Source organism: Oncorhynchus kisutch, linkage group LG3, assembly GCF_002021735.2.
Source record: "Oncorhynchus kisutch isolate 150728-3 linkage group LG3, Okis_V2, whole genome shotgun sequence".
Classification (NCBI taxonomy): Eukaryota; Metazoa; Chordata; class Actinopteri; order Salmoniformes; family Salmonidae; genus Oncorhynchus; species Oncorhynchus kisutch.
Window position 1 is genome coordinate 10,827,319 of NC_034176.2, and position 27,212 is coordinate 10,854,530.

The 27,212-nt window shown below is 44.3% G+C and overlaps 1 protein-coding gene across 2 annotated transcripts in view; it reads right to left on the reverse strand.

Annotated features, from left to right (window-relative positions):
• LOC109871657 (glutamate receptor ionotropic, delta-2) overlaps window positions 1-27,212 on the reverse strand; it is a 623,084-nt gene that overhangs the window by 176,434 nt on the left and 419,438 nt on the right. For both annotated transcript variants that reach the window (XR_004207889.1, XM_031817225.1), the window contains exon 8: window positions 26,391-26,510. Coding sequence is in view for 1 of the 2 variants with exons in the window: in XM_031817225.1 (XP_031673085.1) it covers window positions 26,391-26,510 (120 nt within the window). In the remaining variant the exon portion in view is untranslated. The remainder of the gene's footprint in view (window positions 1-26,390; window positions 26,511-27,212) is intronic.

Here is a 27,212-nt window from a genome sequence, read left to right on the forward strand (position 1 = left end):
CACATCATCTTCTGCACATCTATCACTCCAGTGTTAATGCTAAATTGTAATTATTTCACCACTGAGAACTATGTATTGCCTTACCTCCCTAATCTTACTACATTTGCACACACTGTATATAGATTTTTCTATTGTGTTATTGCCTATGCGTTTGTTTATCCCATGTGTAACTCTATGTTGTTTGGGTTGCAGTGCTTTGCTTTTATCTTGCGCAGGATGCAGTTGTAAATGAAAACTTGTTCTCAACTGGCCTACTAGGTTTCAATAAAGGTGAAATAAAAATAAAATAAAAAAACTACCTGCTGGCCTCCTGGGCCTCTGTCTATCTCCTCCAGCACTTCCTTCTCTCTTAGACCGTCTTCTCTATTACATGCCTCGCAGCCAAACAGGAAGAGAAACCAGCTTCAAACGCTAGCCCTGCACAGCGAGTTCAAGCTTAAGGAGTTTGTCTATCTCAGCGGAGCAGAGAGCAGTGGGAGAAAAGGCTGTGCCTGTGTTCTTCCCCCCATGAAGACACAGAATGAAAAAGGGGTCGATGGGTATTCTCCCAAGGCAGACAGTTGCCTCCCACAATGTAACCAATTCTACCTCATCCAGTCTGCATGTAGAGGACATCATCCAGTCTGCACGTAGAAGACGTCATCCAGTCTGCATGTAGAATACGTCATCCAGTCTACAGGTAGTAGGACATCATCCAGTCTGCATGTAGAGGACAACATCCAGTCTGCATGTAGAGGACATCATCCAGTCTGCATGTAGAGGACATCATCCAGTCTGCATGTAGAGGACATCATCCAGTCTGCATGTAGAGGACGTCATCCAGTCTGCATGTAGAGGACGTCATCCAGTCTGCATGTAGAGGACGTCATCCAGTCTGCATGTAGAGGACGTCATCCAGTCTGCATGTAGAGGACGTCATCCAGTCTGCATGTAGAGGACATCTTCCAGTCTGCATGTAGAGGACATCATCCAGTCTGCATGTAGAGGACATCCTCCAGTCTGCACATAGAATACGTCATCCAGTCTACAGGTAGTAGGACATCATCCAGTCTGCATGTAGAGGACAACATCCAGTCTGCATGTAGAGGACATCATCCAGTCTGCATGTAGAGGACATCATCCAGTCTGCATGTAGAGGACATCATCCAGTCTGCATGTAGAGGACGTCATCCAGTCTGCATGTAGAGGACGTCATCCAGTCTGCATGTAGAGGACGTCATCCAGTCTGCATGTAGAGGACGTCATCCAGTCTGCATGTAGAGGACATCTTCCAGTCTGCATGTAGAGGACATCATCCAGTCTGCATGTAGAGGACATCCTCCAGTCTGCACATAGAATACGTCATCCAGTCTACAGGTAGTAGGACATCATCCAGTCTGCATGTAGAGGACAACATCCAGTCTGCATGTAGAGGACATCATCCAGTCTGCATGTAGAGGACATCATCCAGTCTGCATGTAGAGGACATCATCCAGTCTGCATGTAGAGGACGTCATCCAGTCTGCATGTAGAGGACGTCATCCAGTCTGCATGTAGAGGACGTCATCCAGTCTGCATGTAGAGGACATCTTCCAGTCTGCATGTAGAGGACATCATCCAGTCTGCATGTAGAGGACGTCATCCAGTCTGCATGTAGAGGATGTCATCCAGTCTGCATGTAGAGGATGTCATCCAGTCTGCATGTAGAGGACGTCATCCAGTCTGCAGGTAGAGGACATCATCCAGTCTGCATGTAGAGGACATCATCCAGTCTGCAGGTAGAGGACATCATCCAGTCTGCATGTAGAGGACGTCATCCAGTCTGCATGTAGAGGATGTCATCCAGTCTGCATGTAGAGGACATCATCCAGTCTGCATGTAGAGGATGTCATCCAGTCTGCAGGTAGAGGATGTCATCCAGTCTGCATCTAGAGAACATCATCCAGTCTGCATGTAGAGGACGTCATCCAGTCTGCATGTAGAGGACATCATCCAGTCTGCATGTAGAGGACATCATCCAGTCTGCAGGTAGAAGACGTCATCCAGTCTGCAGGTAGAGGATGTCATCCAGTCTGCAGGTAGAGGATGTCATCCAGTCTGCATCTAGAGAACATCATCCAGTCTGCATGTAGAGGATGTCATCCAGTCTGCATGTAGAGGATGTCATCCAGTCTGCATGTCAAGGACGTCATCCAGTCTGCAGGTAGAGGACATCATCCAGTCTGCATGTAGAGGACATCATCCAGTCTGCACGTAGAGGACATCATCCAGTCTGCACGTAGAGGACATCATCCAGTCTGCATGTAGAGGACATCATCCAGTCTGCACATAGAGGATGTCATCCAGTCTACAGGTAGTAGGACTTCAGTTTGCCAATATGGAAAAGGAGGAGTTGAGAGACCTGTCTTTCCTATGTAACTACCTACGTCACTACCTATGTCACTATAGGGCTCCCGAGTGTTGCAGCGGTCTAAGGCACTGCCACACAGTGCTACAGGCATCACTACAAATCCTGGTTCAATCCTGGGCTGTATCACAACTGACCGTGATCGGAAGTCCCATAGGGTGGTGCACAATTGGCCCAGTGTCATCCTGGTTAGGCCTGGGACAAGTACCTTAGAGTGTCTAGTTTGAGAAACAGACACCTCACAAGTCCTCAACTGGCAGCTTCATGAAATCGTATCCGCAAAAGACCAGTCTCAACATCAACAGTGAAGAGGTGACTCTGGGATGCTGGCCTTCTAGGCAGAGTTCCTCTGTCTTTTATTTTTATAGGCTAGTCTGAGATATGGCTTTTTCTTTGCAACTCTGCCTTTCAGAAGAACGGTCTTTGTTTCTGGCCATTTTGAGCCTGTAATCGAACGCACAAATGCTGATGCTCCAGATACTCAACTAGTCTACAGATGGTTCGTTTTATTTCTTCTTTAATCAGCCCAACAGTTTTCAGCTGTGCTAACATAATTGCAAAACGCTTTTCTAATAATCAATTAGCCTTTTAAAATGATAAACTTGGATTAGCTAACACAACGTGCCAATGGAACACATGAGTGATGGTTGCTGATAATGGGCCTCTGTACGCCTATGTAGATATTCCTTTTTAAAACAATTCCAGCTACAATAGTCATTTACCACATTAACAATGTCTACACTGTATTTCTGATCAATTTGATGTTATTTTAATGGACAAAAAAAAGTAGATTTTCTTTTTAAAAAACAAGGATATTTATAAGACTACAAACTTTTGAATGGTAGTGTACGTTTGGAGGAACAGTCTTTGGTTACGCAGCGCTCTTTAAAGAATGGATACTTGAACAAGTGAAATGAAGTATGCAGGTAGGCATATGTGTCTATGTTTTAGGAGGTGCAGGATATTGTCAATTGAAGGCACTCTGAAGAATATACATGAATATATATAAGAATATATATGGGTAAGGACAGCCTATAGAGAGCTTGGTTTTTATTCATATGAAACAGAAAACAAGCCATCTGTTTTTTAAAACAACAACAATATTTCTAAATAGGATGGGGTCAAAAGCATGATATGATAAAATGCTTCTCTCGTTCCATGTCACTATGTGCAAACGTAGGCTTAAATGTCTATACGAATAACATTCACACGTCTATGCAAATACCAGGCTTCTGTCAATTGTATCGTTGCCTATGTGTGAGGCATATAAAAAAATATCTGCCATTTATACGGCATTATAGAACGACTGAATAGTTTGGAGGAGCATGTCTTTGGTAATCAGGCGAGGGGCGCTCTTTGAAAATGGGGATGGATAGCATACTTAAAAAAGCGAAATTAAGTATGCAGGTATGTGAATTGTGTGTAATGAAATTGCATGAGGACAAAAACCTCCAAAATATTTCAAAGCACTCTCAGAAGACCATTTAAAAGCTCTTTATTCATAGGCTTCTTGGCTAATGGCCAGGATAAATAGCAGCACCAATGTGATCCTGCTAAACCAGCCTTGATTAAGGGGAGGATAGGTTGTGCTTGTTCTTTTAATAAAAAAATGAAATGGGGAGAAACCGATAGTGCTTTATGTTTATAAATATGGGACTCACTGGCACAAAAGACACATGTCTCCTATGGGCACTGATAGGCTGCGCTTCCGCTCTCAAAATCCATGCCGTTATCAACTGTTACATGTTGAGACCTGCTTTTTGTGGGTATTAAAACCTTTGCGCTTATTTTTAAGGACAGGCCTCAAGTATTGCCAACCCTCTCACCTCAGCACACGCGAGCTGATGTTAGACAGGTAAATTGCCAAACCTGGGGTTAGGGCTGAACAATTCCTGTGCGTTTGACTCATGCACCTCCTTAGCGCCAACCAAAAATATAAATATTTGAACTTGCTATTTCAGCCTGAACTGTAAATTATTGAACATGAATATAGGACTGTCATTAGCATTTGCAGAATTCAGTGTACAGATGTAGGATCTTAATTTTCTTCACAGGAAATATACAACTTGTAGTGTATTTTAGGTTTTAAAATGTTTCTGAAGTTCGTAATTTCCACTTTAACATTTCAGACTTCCTTTTCCCTGAGGAAAAATGTATCAACAACTACAAAAATGTCAATTAATTATAATCCATATAATAATTCACACTTCCTCTTGCTGCAGGATTATTTTCCTGCTGTAGCAAACTGGCTCAAATTAAGATCCTACATCTGTAGCTGAGCAAAGCACATTTAAAGAATTGTACTGTTTTTAATGTATCTTTTTTTTTGGGGGGGGGGGGGGGGGGGGTAGTGTTGGAGTGTTGGTAGTGTTGTTTAATCAGTGTGGTTCATGCAATCTTGCTGAAGACTGTCCCTCGGGCCTGGTGTCACAGTGTCTCAGTGTTTGAGAAGTGAGGGACAGTGTAGTCTCTTGGATGAGGATCAAGCTGCGAGATACACTTCACACCCTTCACTTTTCCAACTTCAAACTCACATCACATCACCACTCTGAAAGTTCTGGCCCAGAGCGTAGTCTTTTAGCTACCTCAGTCCAAAATACTCCCATCTGTCACATTGACACCTCTCATGACCTTTCACCCAGTCCTTACACACCCAGAAGACAGACGAATCATCTCTGTCTGTTGTTATACCTCTCATGACCTTTCACCCGGTCCTTACACACCCAGAAGACAGACGAATCATCTCTGTCTGTTGTTATACCTCTCATGACCTTTCACCCGGTCCTTACACACCCAGAAGACAGACATATCATCTCTGTCTGTTGTTATACCTCTCATGACCTTTCACCCAGTCCTTACACACCCAGAACACAGACATATCATCTCTGTCTGTTGTTATACCTCTCATGACCTTTCACCCGGTCCTTACACACCCAGAAGACAGACAAATCATCTCTGCCTGCTGCTATATCTGTTTCATCAATGCTGTCTACTAACAGAGAGGCGGATGGATGGACAGAACAACAATGGTACGACTACAAGATCAGAGATAGTAGGAGATACCAACACCTCAACAGGGGGAGATGAGGGGAATTCTACTGAGATATCAGTCTCTCTACTTGGAGAGCAGTTCTACTGAGATATCAGTCTCTCTACTTGGAGAGCAGTTCTACTGAGATATCAGTCTCTCTAATGGAAGAGCAGTTCTACTGAGATATCAGCCTCTCTAATGGAAGAGGAGTTCTACTGATATATCAGTCTCTCTACTTGGAGAGCAGTTCAACTGAGATATCAGCCTCTCTACTTGGAGAGCAGTTCTACTGAGATATCAGCCTCTCTACTTGGAGAGCAGTTCTACTGAGATATCAGCCTCTAATGGAAGAGGAGTTCTACTGAGATATCAGTCTCTCTACTTGGAGAGCAGTTCTACTGAGATATCAGTCTCTCTACTTGGAGAGCAGTTCTACTGAGATATCAGTCTCTCTACTTGGAGAGCAGTTCTACTGAGATATCAGTCTCTCTACTTGGAGAGCAGTTCTACTGAGATATCAGTCTCTCTACTTGGAGAGCAGTTCTACTGAGATATCAGTCTCTCTACTTGGGGAGCAGTTCTACTGAGATATCAGTCTCTCTACTTGGAGAGCAGTTCTACTGAGATATCAGTCTCTCTACTTGGAGAGCAGTTCTACTGAGATATCAGTCTCTCTACTTGGAGAGCAGTTCTACTGAGATATCAGTCTCTCTACTTGGAGAGCAGTTCTACTGAGATATCAGTCTCTCTACTTGGAGAGCAGTTCTACTGAGTATCAGCCTCTCTAATGGAAGAGGAGTTCTACTGAGATATCAGTCTCTCTAATGGAAGAGGAGTTCTACTGAGATATCAGCCTCTCTAATGGAAGAAGAGTTCTACTGAGATATCAGCCTCTCTACTTGGAGAGAAGTTACACTGATATATCAGCCTCTCTACTGGAAGAGGAGTTCTACTGAGATATCAGCCCCTCTACTGGGAAAGGAGTTCTACTGAGATATCAGCCTCTCTCCTGGGAAAGGAGTTCTACTGAGCTATCAGCCTCTCCTGGAAGAGGAGTTCTGCTGAGATATCAGCCTCTCTATTGGAAGAGGAGTTATACTGAGATATCAGCCTCTCTACTGGGGAGAAAATGAGAAGTAATACTGAGCTATCAGCCTCTCCACTGGAAGAGGAGTTATACTGAGATATCAGCCTCCCTACTGGAAGAGGAGTTATACTGAGATATCAGCCTCTCTCCTGGGAAAGGAGTTCTACTGAGCTATCAGCCTCCCCTGGAAGAGGAGTTCTGCTGAGATATCAGCCTCCCTACTGGAAGAGGAGTTATACTGAGATATCAGCCTCTCTACTGGAAGAGGAGTTATACTGAGATATCAGCCTCTCTACTGGGAGAGGAGTTCTACTGAGATATCAGCCTCTCTACTGGGGAGAAGTTCTACTGAGATATCAGCCTCTCTACTGGGAGAGAAGTGGAGACGGTCTACTGAGATATCAACCTCTCTACTGGGGAGAAGGGGAGACGTTCTACTGAGATATCAGCCTCTCTACTGGGAGAGAAGTGGAGACGTACTACTGAGATATCAGACTCTCTACCGGGAATGGCTGGATGGCTGGATGGCTGTATGCATGGATGAATGGATGGATAGATGGATGGATGGATTGACTAGTACACAGTTACTGAGGTGTGATGGATGGATGGAGTAGTACACAGTTACTGAGGTGTGATGGATGGATGGATGGAGTAGTACACAGTTACTGAGGTGTGGTGGATGGATGGATGAATGGATGGATAGATGGATGGATGGAGTTGTACACAGTTACTGAGGTTTGATGGATGGATGGATGGATGAATGGATGGATAGATGGATGGATGGAGTAGTACACAGTTACTGAGGTGTGATGGATGGATGGATTGACTAGTACACAGTTACTGAGGTGTGATGGATGGATGGATGGATTGACTAGTACACAGTTACTGAGGTGTGATGGATGGATGGATTGACTAGTACACAGTTACTGAGGTGTGATGGATGGATGGATTGACTAGTACACAGTTACTGAGGTGTGATGGATGGATGGATGGAGTAATACACAGTTACTGAGGTGTGGTGGATGGAGAACACAGTACACAGCGAGGACGGAAACATGGAAAATGCAAATCTGCTGGCGTGGAGCATTGCACCATGGGAGGAATGAGCTGTGCTGATCCACAGAGACATGGTGAGGCATGACAAGAGACACGGAGCTGCCTGCTGTAATCCTGGGTTTACCTGCTGTAATGCAGCTTAGACCTGAAGGGCTAGGGTTGGATGGAGACAGGGGAGCAGGCGGAGGGAGAGGGAGAGGGAGAGGAAGAGGGAGAGGGTGAGGGAGAGGGAGGTGGAGGTTGGCCACCCTGGGTGGTGGTGGGGTGTGTGTGTGTGGGGGGGGGGGGGGGCGATATCTTGGCTAAGGAGGATTGGTGGAATCGTGGACCAATAAGATTGGTTACCTGGCTGTAATCACTTTAGTATGTGTTACTCCAACCACACAGCTGCATAACTGGGGCATGGAAATACACACATCCATCTCCCCAGACTACAGTATCAGTAGTATATCTATTCAAGGCATTGTGACTCATACACTCTAAAAGATTATTCCATCATATGATTGTTGAGAAATTCATTCTTCTGCTCTGTATGAGTCACTTTGTATGGTTTGGTTTGCATATTATTGTGTTACTTTTTATTATTTTTTACTTAAACGTAAATATTTTCTTAGCTCTTCTTGAACTGCACTGTTGGTGTAAGGGCTTGTAAGTAAGCATTTCACGGTAAAGTCTACACTTGTTGTATTCGGCGCATGTAACAAATAAAGTTTGATTTGATAGGAGATTTTTAACTATTCTGTGTCTGTCCTGTCCTGTCCTGTTTTTATAGAACTAACATACTGTAGATATGGGTTTCTGGGTTTCTGTACAGCACTTTGAGATATCAGCTGATGTACGAAGGGCTATATAAATACATTTGATTTGATTTGATTTAGGTAGGTGATATAAAACAGCATTTTTGTGTTCTTTTGTAATTAATACTAAATCACATGTCAAACTCATTCCACAGAGGGATGACTGTCTGAGGGTTTTCGCTCCTTCCCTGTACTTGATTTATGAATTAAGGTCACTAATTAGTAAGGAACTCCCCTCACCTGGCTGTCTAGGTCTTAAATGAAGACAAAAAACAAAAACCAGCAGACACTAGGCCCTCTATGGAATGAGTTTGACACCCCTGCTCTAAATAGAAAGTAACAACGAGAACGAGCAATACATTGAACAGTCACAAAACAACTAAAAATAATATTTTAACAATTAATTGAGCATAACAATTAATTTAAGAGATGATTTGTGCAAAACTCTTAATACGTGCAAACTGGTGGGGATTAACTTACATGGGGCATTGGCCCCAAAACTCTACTATTTCAGTCCAAAGACTGCTTTAACAGTAAGGAAACATTAAAATGTATACAGTCATGCGTGCATACATCCTTCATATGGGTGGCCTCAGTGGGAATTGAACCCACAACAGTAAGTTGTAAGTGCATCGAGGAAGTCGTCCCCACAGTGACTGTACGTACATACCCCAACCAGAAGCCATGGATTACAGGTAACATTCGCACGAAGCTAAAGGGTAGAGCTGCCGCTTTCAAGGTGCGGGACTCTAACCCGGAAGCTTATTAGAAATTCTGCTATGGCCTCTGACAAACCATCAAACAGGCAAAGCGCCAAGGGCTAAGATTGAATCATACTACACCGGCTCTGACACTCGTCTTATGCAGCAGGGCTTGCAAACTATTACAGACTACAAAGGGAAGCACAACTGAGAGCTGCCCAGTGACACAACCCTATCAGACGAGCTAAATCATACCTATGCTCACTTCGAGGCAAGCAACACTGAGACATGCATGAGAGCATCAGCTGTTCTGGATGACTCTGTGATCACGTACTCCATAGACGACGTGAGTAAGACGTTTAAACAGGTCAACATTCACAAGGCCGCGGGGCCAGAGGGATTACCAGGACGTGTGCTCCGGGCATGTGCTGACCAACTGGCAGGTGTCTTCACTGACATTTTCAACATGTCCCTGATTGAGTCTGTAATACCAACAAGTTTCAAGCAGACCACCATAGTCCCTGTGCCCAAGAACACCAAGGCAACTTGCCTTGCCACGTCCGTAGCCATGAAGTGCTTTGAAAGGCTGGTAAATGGCTCACATCAACACCATTATCCCAGAAACCCTAGACCCACTCCAATTTGCATACCGCTCAAACAGATCCACAGATGATTGCACTCCACACTGCACCTTTCCCACCTGGACAAAAGGAACAACTACGTGAGAATGCTATTAATTGACTACAGCTCAGTGTTCAACACCATAGTATCCTCAAAGCTCATCACTAAGCTAAGAATCCTGGGACTAAACACCTCCCTCTGCAACTGGATCCTGGACTTCCTGACGGGCTGCCCCCAGGTGGTGAGGGTAGGTAGCAACACATCTGCCACGCTGATGCTCAACACTGGAGCCCTTCAGGGGTGTGTGCTCAGTCCACTCCTGTACTCCCTGTTCACCCACGACTGCGTGGCCAGGCACGACTCCAACACCATCCTTAAATTTGCAGACGACACAACAGTGATAGGCCTGATCACCGACAACAACGAGACAGCCTATAGGGAGGAGGTCAGAGACCTGGCCGGGTGGTGCCAGAATAACAATCTATCCCTCAACATAATCAAGACAAAGGAGATGATTGTGGATTACAGGAAAAAGAGGACCGAGCATGCCCACATTCTCATTGACAGGGCTGTAGTGGAGCAGGTTGAGAGCTTCAAGTTCCTTGGTGTCCACATCACCAACAAACTAGAATAGTCCAAACACAACAAGACAGTCGTGAAGAGGGCATGATAAAGCCTATTCCCCCTCAGGAAACGAAAAAGATTTGGCATGGGTCCTCAGATCCTCAAAAGGTTCTACAGCTGAAACATCGAGAGCATGCTGCCTGCTTGCATCACTGCCTGGTACGGCAACTGCTCGGCCTCCGACCTCAAGGCACTACAGAGGGTAATACGTACGGCCCAGTACATCACTCGGGCTAAGCTGCCTGCCATCCAGGACCTCTATACCAGGCGGTGTCAGAGGAAGGCCCTAAAAATTTTCAAAGACCCCAGCCACCCCAGTCATAGAATGTTCTCTCTACTATCGCATGGCAAGCGGCACCGGAGTACCAAGTCTAGGACCAAAAGGCTTCTCAACAGTTTTTACCCCCAAGACATAAGACTCCTGAACAAGTAATCATATGGCTACCGAGACTATTTGCATTGTCCCCCCCAAACCCTCTTTTACACTGCTGCTACTCTCTGTTTATCATATATGCATAGTCACTTTAACTATACATTCAGGTACATACTACCTCAATTAGCCCGACTAACCGGTGCCCCCGCACATTGGCTACCCAGACCATCTGCATTGTGTCCTGCCACCCGTCAACCCCTCTTTTACACTACTGATACTCTCTGTTTATCATATATGCATAGTCACTTGAACCATACCTACATGTACATACTAACTCAATTAGCCCGACTAAGCGGTGCCTGTATATAGTCTCGCTACTGTATAAACAGTGGCTTGCCAAAGTATTCACCAATCGTTGTCATTTTTCCTATTTTGTTGACTTACAAACTTGAATTAAAATCGATTTTGTGGGTAAGTATCATTTGATATCCACAACATGCCTACCACTTTGAGGATGGAAACAAAATGGTGAAACAAACAAGAAATAAGACATAAAAACTGAAAACTTGAGCGTGCATAACTATTCACCCCCCCCCCCCCAAAAGTCAATACTTTGTAGAGCCACCTTTTGCAGCAATTACAGCTGCAAGTCTCTTGGGGTATGTCTCTATAAGCTTGGCACATCTAGTCACTGGGATTTTTAACCATTTTTCATTCTTCATGGATTTCTGCCCATTCTTTTTGCCCACTGCTTCAGCTCCTTCAAATTGGATGGGTTCCGCTGGTGTACACTAATCTTTAAGTCATACCACAGATTCTCAATTGGATTGAGGTCTGGGCTTTGACTTTGGTCTAGGCCACTCTAGGACATTTAAATTGTTCCCCTTAAACCACTCAAGTGTTACATTAGCAGTATGCTTAGGGTCATTGTACTGCTGGAGGGTGAACCTCGGTTCCAGTCTCAAATCTCTGGAAGACTGATGATGAGTTCCCTCAAGATTTTCCTGTATTTAGCGCCCTCCATTATTCCTTAAATTCTGACCAGTTTCCCAGTCCCTGCCGATGTGAAACATCCCCACAGCATGGTTCTGCCACCACCATGCTTCACTGTGGGGATGATGCTCTCGGGGTGATGAAAGTTGTTGTGTTTGCGCCAGACATAGTGTTTTCCTTGATAGCCAAAAAGCTCAATTTTAGTCTCATCTGACCAGAGTACCTTCTTCCATATGTTTGGGGAGTCTCCCACATGCCTTTTGGTGTTTGCTTATGTTTTGTGTATGGCTTTTTTTCTGGCCACTCTTCCACAAAGCCCAGCTCTTTGGACTGTAAGGCTTAAAGTGGTTCTATGGACAAATACTCTAATCTCTGCCGTGGAGCTTTGCAGCTCCTTCAGGGTTATCTTTGGTCTCTTTGTTGCCTTTCTGATTAATGCCCTCCTTGCCTGAGTTTTGGTGGGCGGCACTCTCTTGGTAGGTTTGTTGTGGTCCCATATTCTTTTCATTTTTTAATAATGGGATGTTCAAGGTTTCAGATATTTTTTTATAACCAACCCTGATGTGTACTTCTCCACAACTTTGTCTCTGACCTGTTTGGAGAGCTCCTTGGTCTTCATGGTGCCACTTGCTTGGTGGTGCCCCTTACTTAGTGGTGTTAGAGACTCTGGAGCCTTTCCAAACATGTGTATGCTGAGATCATGTGACAGATAATGTGAAACTTAGATTGCACACAGGTGGACTTTATTTAACTAATTATGTGACTTCTGTAGGTAATTGGTTGCACCAGATCTTATTTAGGGGCTTCATAGCAAAGGGGGTGAATACATACAGTTGAAGTCAGAAGCTTCCACAAGCTTCCCTCAGTATGTTGGGTGAATTTTGACCCATTCCTCCTGACAGAGCTGAAGTAACCGAGTCAGGTTTGTAGGCCTCCTTGCTTACACACAAGTTTTGAGTTCTGCCCACAGATGTTCTATAGGATTGAGGTCAGGGCTTTTTGATGGCCACTCCAATACCTTGACTTTGTTGTCCTTAAGCCAACTTTGGAAGTATGCTTGTCCATTTGGAAGACCCATTTGAGACCAAGCTTTAACTTCCTGACATATGTCTTGAGATGTTGCTTCAATATGTCCACATAATTTTCCATCCTCATGCTGCCATCTATTTTGTGAAGTGCACCAGTCTATCCTGCAAAAAAGCACCCCCACAACATGATGCTGCCACCCCCGTGCTTCATGGTCAGGATGGTGTTCTTCGGCTTGCAAGCCTCCCCCTTTTTCCTCCAAACATAACGATGGTCATTATAGCCAAACAGTTCTATTTTTGTTTCATCAGACCAGAAGACATTTCTCCAAAAAGTACGATCTTTGTCCCCATGTGAAGTTCAAACCGTAGTCAGGCTTTTTTATGGTGGTTTTGGCGTAGTGGCTTCTTCCTTGATGAGCGGCCTTTCAGGTTATGTCGATATAGGACTCGTTTTACTGTGGATATAGATACTTTTGTCCCTGTTTCCTCCAGCTTTTTCACAAGGTCCTATTCTAGCGTCCAGCTATCTAAACTTGTCGTAAGCATGGTGGATTTTACCAACCGGGGGGGGCATTGGCTATCAGACATCTTATTAAAAAACTTATTGCAAACATTTGTCTCCACCCTATCGCAAAATGTGTAGAATTGCAGGAAATTAGCTGTAAAATTGCTAAATCTTTTCTCCCCGCCATGGCAAAATGTAGAGAATTGCAGCAAATTTGCCACTCGGGGACCCACGAGCCACAGCGGCCACTCATGATGAGTTCTGATTTTTTTGTGCCCCCCCCAACCCCATCAAAGTTGCACATCCGTGATCTATTTCAAATGTTTGTTTGAGACTGTTAGAGAAGCGTGTGCTTGTATACATGTTATTTGTTTTGTTTTGGTTCTATCAGTGTGCTATGTTGCCACATTACCAGTCCCCAATGGGGATTGGCTCATTTGTTTGACACCAGGTGACAGAATGTAGATATGTGGCGACATGGGGCAATGTAGGGCATCCCATCGCCTCCTCTTGGCCAAAGGTTACCTGAGAATGAGAGCGAGGGCCTCCGACCGCATCACATCAGATCTGTCTTCACTGTTGTTGTCCCCTAGTACCAATAGCCCATCGGTCAGCAGCGTTAGCCTAGCACACAGCATAGTGGGAGTGACAGACTCCTCAACTCACAGGGACAACAATCCTCCACCAAGTCTTACACCTCTCTTTGAATCTCTCTTCTGCCCAACAGGCACCGCTGTTTGAAATGGAAACAATATGGCAATATTGCAACCTGTTTTGAGCCAGCACACGTTGTAATCTGGTTGCAATGACGTCACTACTGTACAACCAGTTTCGTCCACTGGGTAAGAATCTCCATTTTGTCTCTATTTATCAGATAAAGCCCTTGTTTCTTAATAAATTACTGTTGAATACAACACATTGATGAAGATTTCATAATAGTCAGCTGGGGCTTTAGTAGAACAGATGGACTGTCTTAGCCAGCATATTAGTATGAATATTCATATAAACACTGTGATCTGACTTAGCCAGCCTATTAGTATGAATATTCATATAAACACTGTGATCTGTCTTAGCCAGCCTATTAGTATGAATATTCATATAAACACTGGATCTCATATAACACTGTGATCTGTCTTAGCCAGCCTATTAGTATGAATATTCATATAAACACTGTGATCTGACTTAACCAACAGAGACATGGGCTTCGTCCCAAATGCGCAAAGTAGCTCAATATACAGGGGAGAGGGTGCTATTTGAGACACATACAGTACATAGACCTAGCCATGACCCAGTCTCAACACAGCATGACCCCGTCTCAACACAGCATGACCCAGTCTCAACACAGCATGATCCCGTCTCAACACAGCATGACCCAGTCTCAACACAGCATGACCCAGTCTCAACACAGCATGACCCCGTCTCAACACAGCATGACCCCGTCTCAACACAGCATGACCCCGTCTCAACACAGCATGACCCCGTCTCAACACAGCATGACCCAGTCTCAACACAGCATGACCCAGTCTCAACACAGCAGAATAATGACCTAGCCATGATCCAGTCTCAACACAGCATGACCCAGTCTCAACACAGCATGACCCAGTCTCAACACAGCAGAATAATGACCTAGCCATGACCCAGTCTCAACACAGCATCACCCAGTCTCAACACAGCATGACCCAGTCTCAACACAGCATGACCCAGTCTCAACACAGCAGAATAATGACCTAGCCATGATCCAGTCTCAACACAGCAGAATAATGACCTAGCCATGATCCAGTCTCAACACAGCATGACCCAGTCTCAACACAGCAGAATAATGACCTAGCCATGACCCAGTCTCAACACAGCATGACCCAGTCTCAACACAGCATGACCCAGTCTCAACACAGCAGAATAATGACCTAGCCATGATCCAGTCTCAACACAGCAGAATAATGACCTAGCCATGACCCAGTCTCAACACAGCATGACCCAGTCTCAACACAGCATGACCCAGTCTCAACACAGCAGAATAATGACCTAGCCATGATCCAGTCTCAACACAGCAGAATAATGACCTAGCCATGATCCAGTCTCAACACAGCATGACCCAGTCTCAACACAGCAGAATAATGACCTAGCCATGACCCAGTCTCAACACAGCATGACCCAGTCTCAACACAGCATGACCCAGTCTCAACACAGCAGAATAATGACCTAGCCATGATCCAGTCTCAACACAGCAGAATAATGACCTAGCCATGATCCAGTCTCAACACAGCATGACCCAGTCTCAACATAGCAGAATAATGACCTAGCCATGACCCAGTCTCAGCACAGCATGACCCAGTCTCAACACAGCATGACCCAGTCTCAACACAGCAGAATAAAGACCTAGCCATGATCCAGTCTCAACACAGCAGAATAATGACCTAGCCATGATCCAGTCTCAACACAGCATGACCCAGTCTCAACACAGCAGAATAATGACCTAGCCATGACCCAGTCTCAACACAGCATGACCCAGTCTCAACACAGCATGACCCAGTCTCAACACAGCAGAATAATGACCTAGCCATGATCCAGTCTCAACACAGCATGACCCAGTCTCAACACAGCAGAATAATGACCTAGCCATGACCCAGTCTTAACACAGCATGACCCAGTCTCAACACAGCAGAATAATGACCTAGCCATGATCCAGTCTCAACATAGCAGAATAATGACCTAGCCATGATCCAGTCTCAACACAGCATGACCCTGTCTCAACACAGCAGAATGATGACCTAGCCATGACCCCGTCTCAACACAGCCTGACCCCGTCTCAACACAGCCTGACCCCGTCTCAACACAGGATGACCCAGTCTCAACACAGCATGACCCCGTCTCAACACAGCATGACCCCGTCTCAACGCAGCATGACCCCGTCTCAACACAGCATGACCCAGTCTCAACACAGCATGACCCCGTCTCAACACAGCATGACCCCGTCTCAACACAGCATGACCCCGTCTCAACACAGCATGACCCCGTCTCAACACAGCATGACCCCGTCTCAACGCAGCATGACCCCGTCTCAACACAGCATGACCCAGTCTCAACACAGCATGACCCCGTCTCAACACAGCATGACCCCGTCTCAACACAGCATGACCCCGTCTCAACACAGCATGACCCCGTCTCAACACAGCATGACCCCGTCTCAACACAGCATGACCCAGTCTCAACACAGCATTAGGACTAGTCATTCCAAATGACTTTAGGGAAATGAGGGCTTATGATTGAATTGCAACATGTCAAGAGAAAGCAATGCAATTGGGTGACACTCCATTTGACCCGATTGTCTCGGAACATTAGTAACATATGAACACTGAGATATGACTCGGAACATTAGTAAGGTCGTGACATATGAACTCTGAGATATGACTCTGAACATTTGTAAGGTCGTGACATATGAACTCTGAGATATGACTTGGAACATTTGTAAGGTCGTGACATATGAACTCTGAGATATGACTCGGAACATTAGTAACATCGTGACATATGAACTCTGAGATATGACTCGGAACATTAGTAAGGTCGTGACATATGAACTCTGAGATATGACTCGGAACATTAGTAACATCGTGACATATGAACTCTGAGATATGACTCGGAACATTAGTAAGGTCGTGACATATGAACTCTGAGATATGACTCAGAACATTAGTAAGGTCGTGACATATGAACTCTGAGATATGACTCGGAACATTAGTAAGGTCGTGACATATGAACTCTAAGATATGACTCGGAACATTAGTAACATCGTGACATATGAACTCTGAGATATGACTCGGAACATTAGTAAGGTCGTGACATATGAACTCTGAGATATGACTCAGAACATTAGTAAGGTCGTGACATATGAACTCTGAGATATGACTCGGAACATTAGTAAGGTCGTGACATATGAACTCTGAGATATGACTCGGAACATTAGTAACATCGTGACATATGAACTCTGAGATATGACTCGGAACATTAGTAACATCGTGACATATGAACTCTGAGATATGACTCAGAACATTAGTAAGGTCGTGACATATGAACTCTGAGATATGACTCGGAACATTAGTAAGGTCGTGACATATGAACTCTGAGATATGACTCGGAACATTAGTAACATCGTGACATATGATCTCGGGCATATGACTTCAAACTGTCGCTTTGTACGGTAAAGATCTCGCCTCCATTTTCAAATATTTATCATTCCACACTTGTTAATAGTGCTAACTGGCACAAAGAACTGATATTGAAAAGAGAACAGAATGCAGTGTGTGGTAGGAGCTACACAAAAGGAGAGACTAGGTGGATAGCAAAGAACACAAAGACACCGAGAACGACTTCAGCCAAAAAGGTCTTGTCCTCCTCCGCCACTCTTTAACAATGCTACAATATCACAATGGCCTAAAAAAAATAGGTTGCCTTCCAAAGGGGACCCTAATACCTATATAGTGTACTACTTTTGACCAGAGCCCTATGTGCCTCCCTATTGGCCCAGATCAAAAGTAGTGCATTATACAGGGAAACAAGGGCGATTTGGGACGCAGGCATGCTCTGCTTGACCCAGGGAATATTTAGGTAGGCTAACGCCTCCAATGAGCAGCGCCTGACATCTAACACATCTGCTATCTTCTGGGAGTTGCCCAGGAGATGTGCAAAGCGAGAATATGTGAAGCAAGAGAAATCAATGAGTCTCACTCCCCTGCCTCCCCTAAAGGCAAAGACAGCTTCTACAAAAGAACATCTGAATCTACCTAATGGAACGGAAAATTGGGGGAAATGAGAATCTCTACCCCTGGGGGATGTCCTCTCCTTTCCACTGTTTAGTTTCCCGACATATTTAACACCGTTTTACAGGAATATCATTTAGATGGAAGGAATTAATCCCATTTTGTTCCAAAGGTTGTAGCTCCCATATTTTGTACCACAAATAGACATTGATACCTTCTTTTGATACACCATTTTGTATTTCATTGTCCACTGGTAGAGTTGTCTCTAGTGTTCATGTAGCTAGGTCAAAAACCAACAACATTTTGACTCAAGATTTTCATTTGACAACTAGATTCATTTACACAACAATATACGTTGTGCAAGAAATGATGGGAGACTCCTCATGCAATCACATTTCATTTGGATTATGTAGTTCTGTCTTGCCTTGAGTATTGCCTACTTGAAATTTCACACCAGATTAACACATTCCGTTTTGCAATGTGAAATGACTTGATAACCTGTTTCCAATTAACGTGAAACGTATTTAGAAACTAAAATTGTACCCCACGCTAGATTTCAGTTGTAAGTGAAAGTAAGAACAACATTTCTAACATGTTACAATAAAATGTATTATTGTGTAATTCAGGTGTTTATGAACACGTTACATGTCCAGTAGGATTAGTCTTCCCTGCCTTTCATGTACATGAGGCAGTGTGATAGACCAGGTAGGCATCGCTGTTCTACATGTTTATAGGTATAAACATACCTGACAGTAGCATTGTTATGAATGTTCTTTCAATAAGAGCAGGTGTCAAGCATAGACACAAAATGCCATTCTAGTTGAGAATGGTTTCAACATACATACAAGCCACTACTCCTCTGGGTGTGATCAGCTGAAACGTAACTGCTCTTTGACTAGGAGGTACGTACAATTCACAACCTGACACTCACAGAAACTGACATTGAAATGTCATACAGGGTTACGCGGTTAATATTTTCTATTTTTTTTTACCATGTCAAGGGTAACAGATGAAATTCAATCTGTTCTATCAGTCCAAACATATAATGAAAGGTGTTATATCTGTTACCATGGCAGTATAATGGCTGTGTCAGAATAGGAAGGGTGACCCCACTCTGGCGGACATTTTAGTATGAAAGAAATGCTATTCATTTAGTGGGTTAACATTCCCACTGACACTCACTGGATATCGTTCCCCGGGCTTGCCTCGCTTGCTTTGCCTTTGTCCCTCCCTATATCTAAAGTATAGGACATCTATATCACCCCCTCACCTTCTCTCTCTCTCTCCCTCTCGCTCTCAGTGGGTTCCACATCACTGGGAACACTATTACATCCAACCTAACTGTGACCCTCTTTAACGGCCACACATTGTAAATATAAATCTATTTTATTTCCCAGCAGAAATGACTTAAGGTCCCACGAAGCAATTACCCAGCAGACAGTGCGTCTGTCGTCTATGCTGCTGGCCAATGGAGCTTTTAGATTGTTGATGTATAGAGTGGTAAGCTGCATGTAGCCATCTGAATTAATGGAGTGGAAAACTAATTATTGCACAGAGGTAATAATAATTATGATAGATTGCCTAAGTCCAACTATTATCAACATAGAGACAACTGTGTGTGTGTGTGTGTGTGTGTGTGTGTGTGTGTGTGTGTGTGTGTGTGTGTGTGTGTGTGTGTGTGTGTGTGTGTGTGTGTGTGTGTGTGTGTGTGTGTGTGCGTGTGTGTATGTGAGAGAGAGAGAGAGAGAGAGCGAGAGAGAGAGATGAAAATAAAAAGGAGAGAGAGAGAGAGAGAGAGAGAGCGAGAGAGAGAGATGAAAATAAAAAGGAGAGAGAGAGAGAGAGAGAGAGAGAGAGAGAGAGAGAGAGAGAGAGAGAGAGAGAGATTAAAATAAGAAAGGAGAGGTCGAGAGAGGGGGGAAATAGAAAAAGAGTGAGTGATAATAACATGAGTACAGTATGTGTGTGGCTCAGTGTGGATAATGAATTGAAAGAAAGGCAGGCAGCAGATTATAGCCCTGCACAGCTCCAGGTCAGTTCTGTGTCAATTACCTCTGTGTCATTACTGGAACAGCCGTTCTGTGCCTGGGCATAATTTAAGAACAAGGACCGGTGTAAAAAGTCCATCAGTGGAGATGAAGAGATATGAAAGGGTTTGTGATTATAGTGTGTGGGAGGAATGCGATTGATAACTAGCCCTTCTCTGGGGTGTAGGTCCCGTGTGGCTCAGTTGCTAGAGCATGGTGCTTGCAGCATCAGGGTTGTGGGTTTAATTCCCATGGGGGACCGGTCTGGATGAAAATATTTGCTCTCACTACTATTCTAGATAAGAGTGTCTGCAAAAATACAACATACTGTCTATTTGTTTGAGGTGTATTTATTGTTTTTGTTTATCTTATTGCGAGGTCGCTTGTGAGCAAGGCTTTCATTGTATTTGTGTACACATGAGAAATAAATTGAAACTTCAAACTTGAGGGAACCTCGGGCCAGTTTACTCAATCAAACAGGTGAAACAAAATGGACAGCTGTGAATTAAAAGGTGAATGAAGGTCTACATGTTAATAATAAAGACATTTCCAGAACTTTGTCTTGTTATTGTTATCTGGACATAGGTACCCACTAAACATAAGTCATTGAAATGAATTGGTTACATTTACCCACATACACGCCTTGACAACATGAACATAGGAACATGCAATGTGCATAGAAATTACCACACGCAAAGACATATCTCTGGATAAGCCAAGAAATAATGGGCTAGGTAAGTGGCTTTGAGTGAGGGGAATAGCTATGTGATAGCCTCAAAGCATGTTTACAACTATAATTTAGATCTCATGGATGGTCAGTCCTTTCATCCATAGCTCAGTCTATTTGAGAGTGCATACACGTCTCCAGCCTCGTCCCTCAGCTGTTTACCAACACAGTGGCGGGGTGCGGCTTTGTTGTTTGAATTGCCCCCCCCCCCCCCGCCCCCCTGCAAGTTATTGAGTTGTTGATGTTTATCTTTAAATTGAAGTGCAGTATGATGACCTGCAACTCTTAGTCTCTGCTCTTCTCAATTGGTTCATTACAAATGTAAAATATCAAATATTCAGTAGACGCCGCAGCAATGCCTTCCCTCATCAGATGTTCTGGTACATACTGTACAGTGCTTATCATAGCAGTATAACAAGTATTTAATTCCTTCAAAAGGAATTATATTATTTGATTAAGAAGTCAGAGTTAATGTAATTACTTTGTAGTTAAATATTAATTTCATCTTTGGAGGCACGGTGCGTTATGTTTGTGTCTCAGGCCATTATCTCTAATGAGATCTGACAATCTCATTTGTAATCTACAGCAGACCCCTCTGGAAGTTTGGGATTCGTCAGGGGTGTGTGCGTGTGTGTATGTGTGTGTGTGTGTGTGTGTGTGTGTGTGTGTGTGTGTGTGTGTGTCTGTGTCTGTGTCTGTGTCTGTGGGTCTTGGTCAAAATTTGTGCACTATATAGGAAGTAGGGTGGAATTTGGGACAACTCTTAACCCCTGCACCTCCCCCTCAGATTTGCTGACACTCCAAAATTAAACATACTATAGGCAAGCCCAGAGTATATTGATAATGCAACAATATAATCTAGACATATAATCTAGGCATGTATTAACATATCAAAGTCACACTTTGTTTCAGAGTAGAACACCATCCTCATATTGAGTCGCCCCACAACACAACAGGTGCACCTGGCACCTACAAACATACCCCATTCAAAGGCACTTCAATATTTTGTCTTTCCCATTCACCCCCTGAATGGCACACATACACAAGGGATCATAGCTTTCACCTGGATTCACCTGGTCAGTCTATGTCATGGAAAGAGCAGGTGTTTATAATGTTTTGTACACTCAGTTTATAACTGTAGCACTTTAGCTAGCAATTTCTTTTCACTGGGTTAGTAAAAACAGAGCACAAATAGGTAGGATGTGGGAAACTGGACTCTGTGGGTACCACAACCGGAAAATCTGGTCGGGACAGATGTTTGTGGGAATAAACGGGGAGTGTCTACAACTGGTCGGTGCAACTACAACTACCAGCAACATACACTGATGGCAAAACATCTCTTCTCTGTGCCAGAATCTGTTCTGCTGGTAGTGCTGCAGTTTCTGGACCACACATTGCCCCTTGTGGTATGGGTTCAAACCTCGCCTGCGTCTTCATGTCTATATTTTCTATTTTCCCCTCATTTGAATTCCATACGGTCACTTGTCCACTCAAGCTTAACATTGTTGTCATCTATCACCCACCAGGTGTCCTTGGAGAGTTCCTAAATGAGCTTGACACCTTGAAAAGCTCATTTCACGACGATGGCTCACCACTCATCGTACTGGGCGATTTTAACCTCCCGACGATTGATTTCAATTCATTTCTTTCTTCCTTTGACCTCACCCTTTCCCAGTCACCTCCCACTCACAAGGCAGGCAATACGTTTGACGTCATCTTCACTAGAGGCTGTTAGCCTTCTAATCTCACTGCAACCCCCTATCTTATAGCTGTGGTCAATGTGGGAAGAGTTTTACTAGATCTGATCTCTGATCTCCCCCAACCCTACCCACTCAGCCCCCACCCAGATGGTCATGCGCCGCCGCAATCTTCGCTCTCTCTCTCTTCCTCTACTCTCTCCTCTTCTATCATGTCCTCTCTTCCATCTGCTATCCTCCCTTTCTGCGTCCTTTGACTCTCACTGTCCTCTTTCCTCCCGGTCGGCCCGACCTTCCCCTCCTGCTTCGTTGCTGAGTTACTCACTGCTAACAGAACAGGGTTGCGGGCATATGAGCGGAAATGGAGGAAAACTAAACTTTCGGTGGACCTTCACTGTATATTCCTTCCACTCCTTCCTCTCTACCTTCTCTTCTGCTATATTTGTTGCTAAAGATGCTTTCTATCACTCTAAATTTTAAACTTCTGCTTCCAACCCTGGGAAACTATTCTCCACTTTATCCTCCATCCTTAATACTTCACACTCTTCCTTCTCCCTCCTCCCTCCTTGCAGATGACTTTGTCAACCACCAGGTGACGTGGAGAGGGTCTGTTTTTGCACCACGTACTCTCACTACTGGTGTCCCCAGGGCTCGGTTCTAGGCCCTCTCCTCTTCTCTCTATACACCAAGTCACTCAGCTCTGTCATATCCTCACATGGTCTCTCCTATAATTGCTATGCAGATAACACTCAATTATTTTTCTCCTTCCCCCCTTCTGACACCCAGGTGGCAACACGCATCTCTGAAAGCCTGTCAGATATCTCTGCTTGGATGTCAGCCCACCACCTCAAGCTCAACCTCGACAAGACGGAGCTGATCTCACTCTCAGGGAAGGCATGCCTGCTCAAAGACCTCTCCATCACGGTTGACAACTCCACAGTGTCACCCTCCCAGAGTGCAAAGAAGCTTAACAGGAACCTGAACAACACCCTATCGTTCTCTGCAAACAATAAAGCAGTCACTCGCTCCTGCAGGTTCATGCTCTACACTGGTCGTAGAGTATGACCTTTCCTCACACAGGAAGTGGCACAAGTTATAATCCAGGCACTTGTCATCTCCCGTCTAGACTACTCTCTGTTGGCTGGGCTCCCCACTTCGCCATCAATTCCCTGCAACTTATCCAGAATGCAGCAGAAGACGGTATACAGTCTTCCTATTTTCTCCCATGTCACCCCACTCCTCCACACACTCCACTGGATTCCAGTCAAAGATCTCATCATCTTCAAGACCCTGGTGCTTGCCTATGGAACAGCAAGGGGAACTGCACCACCTTACCTTCTGGGTATGTTCAAACCATACATCACAACCCAAGTATTCCGTTCTGCCACCTCTGGTTGCTCCCAGTCAAAGCTCTTTCCTGTCCTGGCATCCCAATGGTGGAACAAGCATCTTAAATTGTAATTTGTATTTCATTTCACCTTTATTTAACCAGGGAGGCCAGTTGAGAACAAGTTCTCATTTACAACTGCAAGATAAAGCAAAGCAGTACGACAAAAACAACAACACAGAGTTACACATGGGATAAACAAACGTACAGTCAATAACACAATAGAAACATCTATGTACAGTGTGTGCAAATTTTGAATGGGGCATGCCTATTTAAGATAGTGTACCAGATAGTTTTTTTTTAAAGATAGTGTACCAGATAGTTTTAAAAAAACAACCTGGCATCCTCTACTGGCGGGATGAGGTCTATATCCTTCCAGGATACCCGGGCCAGGTCGATTAGAAAGGCCTGCTTGGTGAAGTGTTTTAGGGAGCGTTTGATAGTGATGAGGGGTGGTCGTTTGACCGCATACCCATTACGGATGTAGGCAATGAGGCAGTGATCGCTGAGATCCTGGTTGAAGACAGCAGAGGTGTATTTTGAGGGCAAGTTGGTCAGGATGATATCTATGAGGGTGCCCATGTTAACGGATTTAGGATTGTACCTGGTAGGTTCCTTGATAATTTGTGTGACATTTAGGGCATCTAGCTTAGATTGTAGGACGGCCGGGGTGTTAAGCATGTCCCAGTTTAGGTCACCTAACAGTACAAACTCTGAAGATAGATCGGGGGCAATCAATTCACATATGCTGTCCAGGGCACAGCTGGGGGCTGAGTGGGGTCTATAACAGGCGGCAACAGTGAGAGACTTGTTTCTGGAAAGGTGGATTTTTAAAAGTAGAAGCTCGAATGGTTTGGGCGCAGACCTCGATAGTATGACAGAACTCTGCAGGCTATCTCTGCAGTAGATTGCAACACCGCCCCCTTTCGCAGTTCTATCTTGACAGAAATTGTTGTAGTTCTGTAAATTTCTGGATTTTTGGTGGCCTTCCTAAGCCAGGATTCAGACACAGCTAGTACATCAGGTTTGGCGGAGTGTGCTAAAGCAGTGAATAACACAAACTTAGGGAGGAGGATTCTGATGTTAACTTGCATGAAACCAAGGCTTTTAGGGTTACAGAAGTCAACAAATGAGAGTGCCTGGGGAATAGGTGTAGTACTGGGGGCTACAGGGCCTGGATTCACCTCTACATCACCAGTGGAACAGAGGAGGTGTAGGATAAGGGTACGGCTAAAGGCTATAAGAACTGGTCGTCTAGTGCGTTCGGAACAGAGAATACAAGGAGCAGATTTCTGCGCGTGGTAGAATAGATTCAGGGCATAATGTACAGACAAGGGTATGGTAGGATGTGAGTACAGTGGAGGTAAACCTAGGCATTGAGGGATGATGAGAGAGGTTGCATCTCTGGAGGCACCAGTTAAGCCAGGTGAGGTCTCCGCATGTGTGGGGGGGTGGGACAAAAGAGAGAATGCCAAGAGTGTGCAAAGCTGTCATCAAGGTAAAGGGTGGCTACTTTGAAGAATCTCAAATCTCAAATATATTTTGATTTGTTTAACACTTTTTTGGTCACTACATGATTCAATATGTGTTATTTTATAGTTTTGATGTCTTCACTATTATTCAACAATGTAGAAAATAGTAAAATAAAACCTTGAATGAGTAGATGTGTCCAAACATTTGACTGGTACTGTATATGAGAAGAACTGGGAAAATAATATAGTTCTCTAGGTAACACTTAATAATTAGATGTACACTTATTTACAATGGCAGCCTACCGGGTAACAGTGGGTTAACTGCCTTGTTCAGGCTGAGAATTATAGATTTTTACCTTATCAGCTCAGGGTTTTGATCCAGCAACCTTTCAGTGACTGGTCCAACGCTCTAACCACTAGGCTACCTGCCACCCCAAACATCACAGTATTTCTACCAAACATACTTTGTATAGGACACTGTTCTAAAGGTTATTTATCTATTCTGTGTCACTGTGGCAGCCAAATCTGCCTGCTTGCATGAAACACAGTGCTCCATCCTCGAGGCAGCACGTAAGTCAGACCTACGGAGACAGCGCACCAGTCACCGGGACGGAATACATATTAGGAACTTCTTCATTCCTCCTCCTCAGACCTCACCTAGTCTCAAAACTCAAGTCTCACCCCTCCTCTTCAATCCTCACCCTTCAACCTATTTCGTAAGGCCACCACGCAAGGTCAGATAACCCCCCCCAACCACAAAATGTATTGTTTATTTCATAATTTTTTGAAAACAGCTCACTTCTAGCAATTCTACACATTTTGCCATTGGGCAGAGAAAAAAAGTTGCAGATTTATAGCCAATCTCAGAGAAAATGTTTCTGTTTTATAAACATCAATCAGCACCCCGTGGAGAATAGTCAACAACAACAATAACAACAGGAACAGGAACAAGATTGTTTTAATAATAATAATAATAATAATAATAACATGGCTGTATGGCATTTAGTAGATGCTTTTTATCTAAAGCAAATTACAGTCATGCGTGCATCATTTTTTTGTATGGTGACCCCAGCGGGAATCTAACCCAAGATCATTTGATTAAGAATAACGTTGTGTTCTTTTACCTTACTGACACCCCTGCCCCTGTCCTCGCCATAGTTGGTCCCCAGGATCTCAAAGTAGATGTTGGGGTTGGTTCCGTTGTCTGTAAACTCCAGGAAGCCAGTCAGACCACTCACTCCAGACTGTAAGGCACAGCACAAACACAAAGAGGGTTTTTAGAAAATCCTGCTGAGATTAAAACTATTCCTCATGAGACTGAGACTGTACTAATATGGACACTGTACAAGAGTGATTAGTAAGGTCAAAGAAACTACCAAAGAAGTATTCCCAGAAATGGTTTTAATAAAAGATCTCGTCACTCTGGACAATGTCTGCTATTTCATGGGCCCGTTGGGGAAAATGTGTCTGCTATTTCATGGGCCCGTTGGGGAAAATGTGTCTGCTATTTCATGGGCCCGTTGGGGAAAATGTGTCTGCTATTTCATGGGCCCATTGGGGAAAATGTGTCTGCTATTTCATGGGCCCGTTGGGGAAAATGTGTCTGCTATTTCATGGGCCCGTTGGGGAAAATGTGTCTGCTATTTCATGGGCCCGTTGGGTAAAATGTGTCTGCTATTTCATGGGCCCGTTGGAGAAAATGTGTCTGCTATTTCATGGGCCCGTTGGGGAAAATGTGTCTGCTATTTCATGGGCCCGTTGGGGAAAATGTGTCTGCTATTTCATGGGCCCGTTGGGGAAAATGTGTCTGCTATTTCATGGGCCCGTTGGGGAAAATGTGTCTGCTATTTCATGGGCCCGTTGGGGAAAATGTGTCTGCTATTTCATGGGCCCGTTGGGGAAAATGTGTCTGCTATTTCATGGGCCCGTTGGGGAAAATGTGTCTG